The following is a 14,879-nucleotide window of genomic DNA, read 5'->3' on the forward strand; positions in this document are numbered from 1 at the left end:
AACACTGATTTTAAAAACACTTTATATATTATTTAATTTAGTTAGTTCTCCAAAGCATTCTTGCAAACCAAGTACAGCAAGTCAGATGAACGCCAGCTCCTAATTAAGGAAAGCAAAGTTTAAAATGATTCCACCCCCACCCCCCAAAAGGGAATAGTTTTGACTTGGAACCTGGCTTTCTGACACTAAGTTTTCACCACGACTAACTTCTTACTGAACAGAATATCTATTTGGAAAAATTTCTAAGTTCCTTTTCCTATAATAGATGTTTGTTTCTTTTTTGCCTCTATTTTAGATACGTAAAAACCTAATCATTGGGCTTCATTTTTTGGAACATGCAGAAGATAACAAGATTATCTTAGAGCTGCAAAACATGTCTTATTTGAAGAAACAATTTCATGAAAATTGTTCATGCAATAAAATACAAGGAAATATTTGAAGAAATATAATAAACAAACAAATGAATTGACAGAAGTATAAACTAACCTTTCCCTACACACTTAAAGAAAAAATCAAATTTTGCAAATTGTTCTCTAGAGAAAGAAAAATTGGCTCCTTCGTGATTTTTCTGAAAAAAAAAAAAAAAAATCACCAGTTTGCAAAATTTTCATTTTCCCACTCACACTTAGCAATATTATTCTCTGCTTTTCTATCATGATCATTTCTTCTCCACCTCCTGATCATCTTTCTAGACTAAGAGAACAAAGCTATTTACTTATAAGATATATATTTCTGGGGCACCTGGGTGGCTCAGTTGGTTAAGTGGCTGCCTTCGGCTCAGGTCATGGTGCCAGAGTCCTGGGATTGAGCTCCGCATCAGGCTCCCTGCTTAGCGGAGAACCTGCTTCTCTCTCTCCCTCTGCCCGCTGTTCTGCTTACTTCTGCTCTCTCTCTATCCCTCTGTCAAATAAATAAATAAAATCTTAAAAAGATATATATATATATATATCTATATCTATATCTATCTATCTATATATATATATATTTCATCTTGCTCAATGAAGACAAATTGCCATGTTTTTAGACAAATGATAAGGAATTGTTTATTATCTTATTGGCATGCTCTGCAATTCTGTATTCCCTGGGCTTCTTCAAGGTGACATAATTTATTCAATAAATATTTACTAAGGCCCTTCAGGGGCCAGGCATATGTTAAGGTATGTTTCAGCATGAGTCTAGGCTTTGAGTCAACCATGTTCTTTGTTATGATGAAACAATGTGTTTCAAGGTTCTCTACTTAGGGAATTCACCAGCAAGTTATTGGAACTGGTTTCTAGAAGATACACTTTACAACCTAGTGTGGCAATACTAATACTACTTTAGTAAGTATGTAACCTTTCCTATCTGCCAGGCACTGATAAGAGTTTCACAAAATTATCACATCTGAGTCTCACAACATCTCTACGAGGTTTTCCCGAGAAGGAAACTGAGGCTTAGACAGTGCAAGTAACTTATCCAAGCTCCTAAGAACTCTTAAATTAAAAGTCTGAGCTTTGAAACCAGGTATCTGATTCCAGCACTCATGTTCTTTAAATGCTGTCTTACACATCGCTTTAATTTTTTCTGTGGACTCAAATCCATTTAGGACTGGGGTCCTAACAGGGGTGCTTCAGGTGCTGTGCCACTTAAGCCTCCTCACTGTGATCTCACAACCCATCTCGGCATATTGTCTGGTTTTCTGAATGCTGCCTCTGGTCACTCTTCTCAGTGCTCCCTCTGCCTGTTATGACATCCATCTTGACAAGCTGCCTTGATGACTCCTTATTTTCCTGACTGGCAGGACTTCCCATACAGCTCATTCTATTTCTAAACCCATGTACCACCACCACATTGTAGTGGTGGGATGTTACCAAATCCCCTCTCGATTTTGAGGTTCCTCTGTCTTTAAAGGTATTGCCCTGACATATTCTCTGACTTCTTTTGCACCCAAAGCCCAATTTCCCCCACCCAGGATCCAGCTTTTGAGACAGCCTGTAACATATGGAACAATTAACAGCTATTCTACAAACTCTTGCCCCTCATCAAATACCACAATTTTCTAATTAGAGCCTAAAATTTAATGATTCATGCAAAAAGTTTTATAACAAAGTCCCTGAAAGTTTAGTACAGTATGTTATTTAAGACAATTTTGTCAAACGTTAACCTATTACTTGTAATGTTTTTACAACTATGCTAGGCATTGTGGAAACTGAACGAGGTGTTGCTGAGACCTTCATATTTTTTATAATCTAATTATGAAATAAGAAGTATTTGATAAGTAGTACTGCTTTATATGAAGACTAGAAACCATATGTAAACAGGAGATATGGAAGAGCGCATAATACAGTCAGAAAGGATTGATACATCTCAAAGATCAATCAAAGGTGGATAAACAAAGGAAACCAAGATGGGCATCCAGGCTTGGAATTAAAAGCTGACCAATGGCCAGAGGTTAAGAGTATGAAAAGAACAGTGACTTGAAGAGAAATGAAGGACTCAGTTGAACAGGAGTGATAAGGTCCAGCATGATTAATGCACAATGCTAAAAATGGATTTGATGAAATAAGAAAACTAAGCTAGGGAGGGACAGGATGGAAACCCACTAAAAACTCATCTGACTATGATCTTCAGGATGGACCAGGGGAAAAGGCAGGGTTAGCAAGATGATGAGAGTGGGGTCAGGGGAGTGGGGAACCAAACTATCAGAATATCACCCATTGCAGTAATCAAGTCATGAATTTATTATTATTATTTTTTAAAGATTTTATTTATTTATTTGACAGAGAGAGATCACAAGGAGGAAGAGAGGCAGGCAGAGAGAAAGAGGAGGAAGCAGGCTCCCTGCCGAGCAGAGAGCCCGATGTGGGACTCGATCCCAGGACCCTGAGATCATGACCTGAGCCGAAGGCAGCGGCTTAACCCACTGAGCCACCCAGGCGCCCAAGTCATGAATTTAAAAGTCTGGTCAAGGGATGCCTGGGTGGGTCAGCTGGTTAAGTGTCTGCCTTCAGCTCAGGTCATGATCCCAGGGTCCTGGGATTGAGTCCCACACTGGGTTCCTTTTTCAGTGAGAAGCCTGCTTCTCCCTCTGCCTGCCACTCCTCCTGCTCTCTCTCTCTCTGATAAATAAGTAAATAATATCTAAAAAAAAAAGAAAAAAAGTATGGTCTAGACTAGTGCCAACAGAAATGTTAAGGATGAAGCCAAGACAACAACATAGCAAGAAAGAAGAGGAACAGGGGTACTTTGTCACTACCAGCTGAAAATAGCAAATAGTCTCCAACAAGGTTTTTTTTTGCCTTTAGACATTTTTCTCTATAATATGCCATCTCCAGATGCTAATTTGATCATAACATTTTTTCAAAACATTTCAATAATTTACAATTACCCAAGCATAATACAATCCAATCAACTTGGCACAATATCTAAGGTTCTCTATGAACTCACATGAAAGCCATTTCCTGGTCTTACTGCACACTATGTCCCACCACAAGCAGTCTCCTAACCAAGTAGGCATACTCTTGGGGAACAGAAAGATTTCTATGAGATATGTGAACAGAGCATAGTTTTAGGAAAATCTGTTTTGTTTATATAGTTTCAAGAAAATCTGTTTTGTTTATATCTGTACCTTACTGCCTGGAACATGGTGGGCACTCAATAATATATGAGGAATGAATGAACGAATCAGACCAGTCTACAAATAACTGCTAATACAGAGCTGAAAATATCTGTGTAGTTCTCAAATTCTCCATCCCCATGTTTCCTTTCATAATAATTTTTCTAACTTTCTACGGATGCTTCTTACTCCAAATATTACTAGAATGCCTTGCCATGGGGAGAAAAAGAAAATTTGAAATACCGTGCCAGTCTGAAATGAATGATTCTAACATGGAAATCATTTCATCTGTAACTTAGTTTCTAATTCACGCTTTCATCAAAATTAGAGATTTAATAGATTTATTAGCAGAGAGAGGGCTGAATGAGTTTCTGAAGATAAATGACTGTTTTTGTTTGTTTGGACTTTTAACTTGGCTCCTATTGTTTTTAAAAAAGAAAGAAAATGGTTGCTGAATTCTAATTCAAACAAGTAATATTCACACGCCAATTTATGAACTAAATTAAAAAAAATCAATCTCAATAGTGTATTTTCAGTAACATTGTATTTTTTATGTTTAATAAGTATAGATAAAATTTTAAGGATAAAGTTTTTATTAATAATTGTAATGATAGCTGAACTCAAAAGAATGTTTTAAACACTTATTAAAGTGTTATAATCAAGAAATTTAAAATATATACTTTTTTTACTGTAAATAATTAGGAAAGGGGACCAATAAAAGGCTTTCAAGTATAAAAACACATTACATTAGAACACAATTTTGCGGGAAATGTGTAATATATTCAAAGAAAACAAGGAATATTGTGAATCATATTGTTAAAGAAGAGCCCATTCATATATTTTCTTAAATGGTTAAGTATATCAAATGTCTATGACAATTAGATTCAAATGCACACTTGGAAAGGAGTGATATAATGGCTTTATTTTAAAATATTAGTATTTTTAATATAGTACAAAATTAAAACTCTTTAAGTGAGAAAATAGTTCTAGTTGTCATCTTAAAAATATACAACCCAGGTATAAGGTACAAAGTTTTTCAGAATTCTTTTTGAAGAAAAAATGCAGAAAATGTTTGAAAGCTACTCTTCTAAAATGATCTAAATTTTTTCTACTCATTTTTCATAGAATATTTATTTTACTAAGGTAGCCCCTCAGCCTAATAATTCTTTCCAACATTTCTTTGGTTATCAAAACCCATGAATCTTTCAAGACTTCACCAATGCCATATTTCTCTTGGAACTGATTCCAGCATCCTGGCCTCAGTCATAATCCATGATTCCTTTCACTATTCTTCCATAACTATCCTGACTTGTAGTTACTTGTACCTGACTGCCCAGATAGATGATAAACGTCTTGAAAGGTTTCATTCATTTTTACATGGCCCAGAGGCTCGGTACATCGTCTTGTATGAATGAAGCAAGAAAGTACTTATTACTTAAAGCAGATATCGTTGATTGACTTTATATTTTTATTAATTGAGGAGGAGGGTTCTTGCCTTAGCAATTGGAAGAATGAAAGCAAAACAAAATTAGGGAGAGAGTATCTTGCAGGGAAAGACATCCTCATGTCTTTGGTTTTGGGTTGGCTGGTATGGGGTGAGAATTGCCCAGCAAAGTGGAGAGGTCCTAACGTCAAAACTATGAGACTCAAGCGCCTCCAAGATAAATTAAGGAATGACCTGGGAAGGGATGAGGGAAGATGCCTTTAAAGTGGAAGACCTAGGGGCGCCTCGGTGACTCAGTGGGTTAAACCACTGCCTTCGGCTCAGGTCATGATCTCAGAGTCCTGGGATCGAGCCCCACATAGGGCTCTCTGCTCAGCAGTGAGCCTGCTTCCTCCTCTCTCTCTGCCTGCCTCTCTGCCTGCTTGTGATCTCTGTCTGTCAAATAAATAAATAAATAAATCTTAAAAAAAAAAAAAAAAAAAAAAAAGTGGAAGACCTCACTCTGGGAATGAGTCCCACATTAACATAGGCCAGTTTGCTAAAAGAAAGGAGAAGTTCAGGAAGAAGGCTGGAGGAACTAGCAGGGAAGGAGAAAAGGGATCTTGTAAATGCGGGAGAAACAAGCGACCAATGCCTCACGAGGACTGAGATTCGTCAAGTTGGATAAAAACTGAAAAAAGCCAAAGGGTGCTAGGTGGACAGAAGGAGGAAACAAGGGGATGGCAAAAGGACCTTGCATTTCCTTTAAGAAAGGTGTGGAAACCAAAGACAAGGGAGTGTACGAACAAGAATGGAAAGACGAAGAGAGCGCACACCTAAAGTGTATGGAAGGGAGAACTGGATGCCCCTGTGCAGGGCAGCCTGGACAATCGAGACCATATTTGATTGTTGCTACTGCTTTTTGCTTTTGAGTGAAGAGGGACTTGAATGGGAAGAGGAGTGCCTCACAACAGAAAAACTGGACTAATAGAGGTAATTTTGGAGGTAAGTGTAAGGGGATCCATTTAGTTTACGGCTTATAAAATTCTTCTGTATTTTTTTCTATATTGTGTATTCTATATTCAGTTCTTTTTAAAATCCAAAATGCATTCACACATTGTAAACAGAACTGCTTGTGTTGTAATTCTGACCAAACAAGTCTGTGTTAGGAAAGTATATTCGATCTACCAATATTATTTAAAGTTTAAATTTCTAAGTTTTGTAAGATAGAGTTGCCATCTCCTTGTAAAACATCAGTTTTCTGTGATATCCCTAATCATAAAACAACAATCTTCTTATTCTTACTTTGCTGACATGAATATAAAAAAAAAAAATTCAAATTTGCTACCTTTTTAAAAATCAAGACACAACTTTTAAAATAATAACACAAGTAGGATTCCTTGAGGATTTTATGAAATATTTAACATCTACATTAATTAACATTCTACTGAAACATCATAATAATGAGGTATTTACATCTAATGAAAACAGGCTATTCTAAAGGATAAAAGTAAGCTATGCCATAAGATTCACACTTGCCTTAATTTTTCAACTACTCAAAAATATCTGCAGAGCTTAGTTTTGTAATGACTGAATCAGATTTTGGAAAGCCCTGACCTGGGTTATATAGCAAAGAGAAAAAGGACAAAGAAAGAATTCTACTGTTTCACATATTCCTTATTTACACAATTCTGAAGCCCTCCATAAGCAAAGGTACTTTTCTACAAATAACAGAAACAAATCAGAATTTGACCAGAGGACTAGGAGAGCTTTATGAGCAAGGACTTCTGCCATCAGTCACTTCAGGTCATATGGCCGCTTCTGGAGAACCAGGAGGAAGAGGACAGGGTAGAACTCGTGAAACTCCAGGCACAGCCATAAACTAGGACTCCAGCTTTTGTACGTAAGGGACCACAAGGCAGAGGATACCAAGTGTTTCTAGGAATCACTTTTATATTCAGAGGGACAGATTCTGTTCTCAAGAGTAGTAAATAAAAAAAACAAAACCTTGCTCATCATCTAGTTGACTTCAATCATGGTACTTTTGCTGAACATGTAAGTTAGTGAGTCAGAATTCTAACCTCCACTCTCCATCCCTGTTACCACTTTGTGTTTTCAGGTCCTAAAGATGAATTCTTACTTTTTTTTTTTTTTTTTTTTTTTTTTTTCTGGAAAACAAAATAATAATTTTACTTAAAGGGCGTTGTTAAAAATGTGGTCCCTGATAAGGACAGCATGAGCACTGTTATATTGTTTAAAAAACTAATTCTCTGATCCAAACCCTGATCTACTCGAATTCTTACTTTTGATAAGAAATAGAAAATGAGGCAATGGAGGGCTTTCAAAGAACTAACCCATTAACCATAGTTAATCCTTCTTAACTAACCAATCAACCAATTAACCATTAGTAGCAAATGCAGACTACACTTCTGCTACCTGGTTGGATACTAGTAGGCCATTTTATGTGACAGGATGGTGTTTCTGTACAATTTTAATTCAACAAATATTTGCTAAACATCTGATATATGCCAGGAACAATTTCTGGTATTTGGGATATATCAGTAAACAAAAGAATGATATCTACCCCCACTCCCGAAGTGTATATTCTTGTGAAGGGGCTGGGGATGGGGAAATACACAACAAATACAATAAATGAAATTCTGTAATAGGGAACAAGGTGATAAGTGCTATAGAAGAAAAAAAAACAAAGATCAGAGTAGGAGGGATGAGGCGTAGGGATGGGAGAGGGTTTGAGTGAACTGTAGCTTTCAATAAGGTAAGAAGGGTACTTATACAGTATATTTGAGCAAGACTCAAAGGAAGTGAGCTTGAACTTCACTGTCTCTGGATATTGAATTATAATCTTTCCTGAGAGGCTGATAAATCAGACAATGGTTAAAGGGTTAAAACATTTTCTTTCATTAGTTTCAGTTGGGAGATAGGATGAGTCCCTTAATTTTGAGGAGCAAATTTTGAAACAATTGGCAACTTTATGACAAAGTATGAACCTCTGAATCCCATATATGCATATAATGAAGCCAAACCTTAGTAATTGGAATCACTTAGCTATACCTTCAGTCAGATGTTTGCAACTTATTTTTCTGTTGAATTTTCAATCACGTGTTACGTTGCAAACATCTGACTGAAGGTATAGCCATGTGATTCAAATGAAGACCCATGGCAACGGGCAGCTCTTTCTGTCCATGCTTTCATAAAACCACCTTAAAAAAAAAAAAAAAAGACCCATGAGAACAAGGATCTTTGGGTCTTGTCCCCACTGTATTCACTAGACCCAGGACAGTGCGTAGCTGATGACAGGTACTCTATCAATACGAGTTTGATGAAGAAAGTGAATGGTTAGGGACAGAGGGGATGAGTGATAAGCGAAGACTTTTGAGATTCCAGGCCATAATATGAGAACGGGTCAAACTCTTTACATGCTCAAGGGGCAGAATTTGACTTTTAACCCAAACAAACTATTTTTTAAGACCATAATGAAAATTTTCCCAAATGTATGTTTCTTGTATCTGAGTTGCTGATTGCACCTATTCTTTTAGAAGAGGAGCTGGGAGGCAGTTTAGGCTCAGGCATATCTTATTTTTCTATCTCACTATAGAGTCCTCAGCTGATACCAACTGACAGGCTTGGGAGAACCAATTACAGGGCTTAGATACAGAGAATTAGACCTCCAACATCTATCCAAGCACTCTATGCCACTGCAAAAACAGGTACAATGACAGAGCATGTTAACCAGGAAGCTTCTCTCTCTCACGTCTGGTTAGCAAGAATAAATGCCTCTGTACATATGCCAGTCTGGAGGTTGGTATGTTGCAAAGGATCTGCCTTCAGGACACCACTTGGGAGTGGAGACTGGGAGAGCAGGGGCCAGGTTTGGCAAGATGTCATTTACAGCTCAATGTTGCCAAGTTAAGAATTTTCTAAAAAATCTTTTTTGGTAACCGATTAGCAAGCACTACACTATGAATGTATGTAAGTGGCACCTTCAGAGCCTAGTTATCATCTTTCCCAGGAAAACAGAGAACACTGTGGTAGCTCTCTGTGTTGCACAGTTGTCCAAAAGCACAAAAACACCGTCTTTAGAAATTCTGAGTCCCAGAAAATTCTGTGTTATTTTTCTATGTGTAACAGGCATTATTTTTGGTTGTCTGTACACATGAGCTCCTTTGGGGCAGAAATTGCATCTTTCTCCATTTTTTATTGTATGAAACTCAATAAATGGCAGTTCAATGAAACAATAAGTGAAGAAATCCAATCTGTTTTGCTTTGTTGGCCATGTTCAAATGTAAATTACTCAATAAAGCTATGAATTAAAAATTATGACCAGCTTGCACAACAAATAGAGAATTACGGTGGTTATATAAAATATGGGCATTTATCAATGGTCTAATTGTCTAGACTGAATAGCTAGGTCAACTACATTGAGCAAACAGTTGCTCAATTTCCTTTCAGTCTGTGGAAAAAGTTTTAATGGTTACAAAAATTATATATACCGCATAATAACCTTGACTAGCATATTCTGGCTTGAAAAGGGGATTACTGTTGATGAAAGGAGTTAAGTAACATGCTCAGTATTAAGGGAAAGGCTTATAGTGAGAGACAAAAAGGACATTAATAATACCAAGACGATCTGATTTTCAGGCATACACTACTCATTTACCTGATATGCTGACAGTTACATACTGAATTCATGTAATTATCACAGCATAAAGGAGGGATGTTTATGAAGGCAAGGTCATTTATAATGTAAAACAAAATGGTCTCAGCATGCCCCCCATGAGCAAATGCTGAAACATTACCAATTTAATGAGCATTAATAATATATTAAAACCCAGAATTAAGTACATAGAAAAGAACAACTCCTGCCCAGACTTTGGAGAGATACTACCCAGGCAATAGTTTGATGCTCGAGCTGCCTTTCCAGTTATTTTAAAGTGTACCCTCAAAATCTACACCACAGATATCTGGAGAACTTTTCTTTGTTCTGTACAAGTTGAGGGAGTGTTTTAGAGACTCCAAATGAAAAACAAAGAAGTACCTGTAAAATTGCAACCTCATTACGCAGCTGGCTTTCTTGTTTGGTTGGAAATCTTAATTTGTCAATGATTTTAATAGCTACATCTCTTCCTGTTTTACGATGCTTTCCTTTAAAATAGAAAGGGAAAGATATAAGCATAATGTTATTAAATATCACCTATATTAAAGAACACCAGAATTTACAAGGACAATTTTGGGAAATACAAAAATGTTTCATTGAATACATTAGGATTTCTAACGAGCAATGACTTATATCCATCAAGATTTCATTTCTTAGCTCCATTATTCTAAATCAAATATGTACTATAAAATTAGCCACAGTTTAGAACACAAAAGTGGGACATTAAAAGCTATACATATCAACAGCCTGATATTTTCTCACAAAAATATATGTTTTAGAAACAGGATATCAAGCTACTTAATACACACAATCTTATACCTCCAGCAAAATGCTCTCCTTAAGAAATTATAATTTTAAAGTCCTGATAAACTAATGCATGTCGTAAAGGAAAGAATAAAAGTTTTTGGCTCTCACTTACTAGCTTGGTGACCCTGAGTTTTAGGTTCCTCATCTTCAGTGGAGGGGTTGTTGTGACCTTTAGGTGAGTTAAGATACTTGAGTGCACTCAGTGCCCAGATAATAATAGAAACTCAAAAAACCTTCATCATCATCACTGTCATCACAAAGACAGGTCTTTTAGATAAATTACAACCCACTGAAGCCTCACAACAAAGCTCCAGGGAATCTATAAGGCACCCTCAAGCTCTTGACTCCTATACTACTACACTGTATTAGTATAAAATATAGCAGTGTTGGGGCGCCTGGGTGGTTCAGTTGGTTAAGAGACTGCCTTTGGCTCAGGTCATGATCCTGGAATCCTGGGATTGAGTCCCGCATCAGTGTCCCTGCTCTCTCTCTGTTTCTCTCTCTCAAATAAATAAATAAATAAAATCTTTAGAATATAGTAGTGTTAAAATAAGTATGGAAATGACCTAATTATTCAAGTTTTTTTCATATACAAACTAACCTGAAATTCCATTATATCAACCATTTATTGTAAATCTAATTTCCCCCTATTCTTCACTCTCACTCTTCCTTCTGACTCCTTCCAGACTCTTGCTGACTTCCCTCTGACTCCTCTTTCCTTTACTACCAGATTGTCCTGTTTTCCCATTCTCTACTTCCTCAACATCACTTACTCTTTGACGCACTGCATGCCATCTCTATTCCTACTCAGTCATTTTATTCTTTACTCTCTTCAAGGGTCAGAGCTTCTTGCCTCCGCTCCTCTGTTGTGATATAGAGTACTTGACCTCTCTTTTGACGGCAGTTCTCATCTGCTTCATCCCTTACCTGTCTGGTCTTCACTTTTAAGTTTCCTTGTGGAGGCCTTTTGCTGGGCCTGCTCCTTCAGTATTGGGTATTACAAATTATCTGGCACCTGCTGGTCCCTCTTGACCTCATTTCTCACCCCTACATGATGTGCAGTTATGTATATTTACTGCGTTCTTTCTTTTTAAGATTTTATTTGTCAGAGAGAGCATGAGAACACAAGCAGGGGGAGCAGCAGCAGGCAGAGGGAGCAGCAGGCTCCCCGCTGAGCAGCAAGCCTGACGTGGGGCTTGATCCCAGGACCCTGGGATCATGACCTGAGCCGAAGGTAGACACTTAACCGACTGAGCCACTCAGGTGTCCCTATTTACTATGTTCTGTATGTCACATGACTTTTTTTTTTTTTTTTTTTTTTTGCAAGCAGTGATTACACTGTACAGCACTGTTACACTGATATGCATTAACAAAAACCACAGTGTCTGCCGACTCATTGGTGGGTTTTCCATAAAAAATATCATTTCAGCATTTTATAAGAATCAAAATTATTTTTTATTTTTTTATTTCTTTAATGTGAACTCCATACCCAGTGTGGGTCTCAGAGTCACTACCCCAAGATCAAGAGTTGCATGTTCAACTGACTGGGCCAGTCAAGTACAGCGCAGATCACTTTTTAGAACAGAATATAACTTAATCAGTTTTTAACTAAAAAAGCACATATTATACTAACAGAAATAATAATGAGTGAGACACTGTGATTATTTCAGAAACCTCCCACCTCACAAAAAAGATAATTTTTTTAACTGGTTATACCCAGGAACTGAAAATTGAGGGGTCAGTTTATAGTAGAGATAAAGCATAAATATTAAATGTTTCTTAAAGACTTGAAAAATATAACTGAACTGGCTAGAATCTGTAATAGCAGAGGGTTAATAATAATTTCACCAGATAGCCTGACAATAAGGAAAACGGTAAAAATCTAGTATTTCATTTCAAAAATTTAAAAAATGACAAGCTTAATGAAATACATTCTCATGGATATTAGAATTAAAAGATTATTCCTCTAGTTATATGAATCTATTTCTGTAGAGTTCTGATTAAATATGCTAAAAGAAAATGGAACTAATTTCTTTATGAATTATGACTTCCTTGCTTCTCAATATTTTGTCTAAATAAGCCAATATTTAATCAGTATTATGTGTAGACTTTGTCAATAGTTAAGCAAAAGAAGTTTTTTAGGAGTAGAAAAACTTCTCTTACAAGACAGAAATACCGAGTTTTTCAGATAGTGACTATCTCAAGAGAAATTTCTGAAAAGGTAAAACATGGAAAGATATACATACAAAAATATATATACACAGGTCTTGTCTTTTTTTTCTTGGAGATATTACTGTTAAATACAAGTAGCTTAATACTTAAATACAAGTAGCTAAAATTCCAAGTTAATAAAAATACTAGTGAACTAACCTACCTCCATAAACAATCCCAAATTGTCCAGAACCCAGTACTTCATCAGGAAAAATCTGATATACTGTGCTGATGTCCTACAGGTGCAAGTCCAATGAAAAATAAAGATGAAGTGGAACAAAATATTAGCCCTGATAAATTACATAATTCTATTATATATATTACTAATATTACTAGATATTTTAAGGTAAACGATAAGATTGTAAATGCTAGATGAAATGTACAGCTTCACTACAGAAATCAAAGCACATTCTTCAATTAATTAAATAGGTAATGTTTTTGCAAACTATTTGGTTCTTAAGCAGCAGAGGTTTTGTAATGTTCAGTCAAATGTTTTAGTGCAGAGAAAAAGACTTGAAACTATACTAGGCTACTTACTCTAAGTATTCAAAAAAGGATTTGCTAGTGGGGATGGTTATTTAGAAATTTCAGGTGAAATAATCATAGGTCCCTGTCACATGTCTGTGTGAGTCCTGATTCCAATCACTTCACTCTTTATGGCTAGGCTGGTAGGATGCTTCTTTATCAACCATTCATCCCCAGGTGGATTAAATGCAAGGGGCTGAATCACTGGGAGTTGGAGACACCACAAAGGAATGGCGATCCATTGTGATACTCTCGTCCGCGAGGTAGCTATTTTTACTATATTTTACTACTTTTGGAGGCCAAAGGATCCAAATGTCTAGTCTTTTCTCTTTGAAATAATAATTGCTAAAGAAAGCATTAGGTTTTAACATCTCACAGCCTCTGATTTGATGATTACAGTCATGAAAACACAAATAATACTTTTCACTTTATATATTCCTATTTTATCATACTGAATTTCCTCCCATCCCCTGCTCTTAGTCTTTGTCCTTTCAGAAAGTCCTTCAACATCAAATCCTACCCTCTTCATCTCCTACCCACTTTTATCTTTTCCTTTGTTCCTCTTCCTATAAAACAACTCCCAACTGTCTCTATTTTGTTACCCCTTCAGAATAACCAGGGGGTGAATTCAAGGTTGTCTAGAGACAAGAAAACAAATTAATACTGTTCAGTATTTTGAGTACCAGCTGTTCCAGATGAAAAATCATATGGCTCAATGGCCCACTCCAAATTTTGAGTGGATTAACAGTGGCTCGACAGGATGGAATGACCTGACAGGTATCTAGAATTTACCAGGAGGCTTACAGATTAACCTTCATTTCCCAAAGTCTTCTCTGGCTGAGCAAGAGCAACAGGAATGCAACTGTTTACAAATATATTTCAAGATTAACAGCATAAGACCACAACTAACCTTCACCACGAGGTTTTCCTAATTCTCTTCAATTTGGCTTTGGTTTCGGTTTACTTTATGCCATTAGCAAAGGATGCAAAGCTATAACTAGTGATGAATAGCTTCATGGATTTTAGTCTTCAAAAAGTAAACCCACATCAGGGAAAGTAAGTCTATAAACGTTTTGCTTTTGATCATAGGTATAGCAGGGAAAATAGAGCGAAAGGTCTGAGTCAAAGGACAGGATAGGAAAGGCTCTATTATATTTTGGCTCCCTGCCATGACAAAATATAATTCGTTATCTCATGTCTATAATTTTCCAAAAACTGAGTTGAAAGGATGGAGTTATGGTGCACAGCCGACTAGGGTGTTGGAATATGGACCCATAAAATCTGATGATTTATGCAGTTTTTGGAGGTCTTGATATGCACGAGTGACTCTAAAAGAATTTGCAACTCCTTGTCATAAGACAATACTCCTAAGTAGCAATCGAAAAATGAGAATAAGGGCATATTTAAGTTACTTGTGCAGCTCAAAGAATTAATTTTGTTTGGTATTGTGTTATATCAACCATTAAAATTCTAATACTGAGGTGGGCAAATGTGGGAAAAATCAGTCACTGCATTATAATTGTTTATCCGAGATGAATAATAGGTATTTCGCTCTCCACACTACGTATAGAAAACCACTTAAAAAATCTACATAATGTAATGTTTCTAAAATCTTACGAAGAAAAATTTCCTAATAGACCCTA

At 36.4% G+C, this 14,879-nt stretch overlaps 1 protein-coding gene across 5 annotated transcripts in view; it reads right to left on the reverse strand.

Annotated features, from left to right (window-relative positions):
- PRKD1 (protein kinase D1) overlaps positions 1–14,879 on the reverse strand; it is a 336,833-nt gene that overhangs the window by 33,401 nt on the left and 288,553 nt on the right. For all 5 annotated transcript variants that reach the window (XM_059181822.1, XM_059181820.1, XM_059181821.1 and 2 more), the window contains 2 exons: positions 12,875–12,947; positions 10,075–10,181 (listed from right to left, as the gene is read on the reverse strand). In XM_059181822.1, coding sequence (XP_059037805.1) covers positions 10,075–10,181; positions 12,875–12,947 — 180 coding nt within the window. The remainder of the gene's footprint in view (positions 1–10,074; positions 10,182–12,874; positions 12,948–14,879) is intronic.

The sequence above is a fragment of the Mustela lutreola genome, chromosome 7 (genome assembly GCF_030435805.1).
Source record: "Mustela lutreola isolate mMusLut2 chromosome 7, mMusLut2.pri, whole genome shotgun sequence".
Taxonomy (NCBI): Eukaryota; Metazoa; Chordata; class Mammalia; order Carnivora; family Mustelidae; genus Mustela; species Mustela lutreola.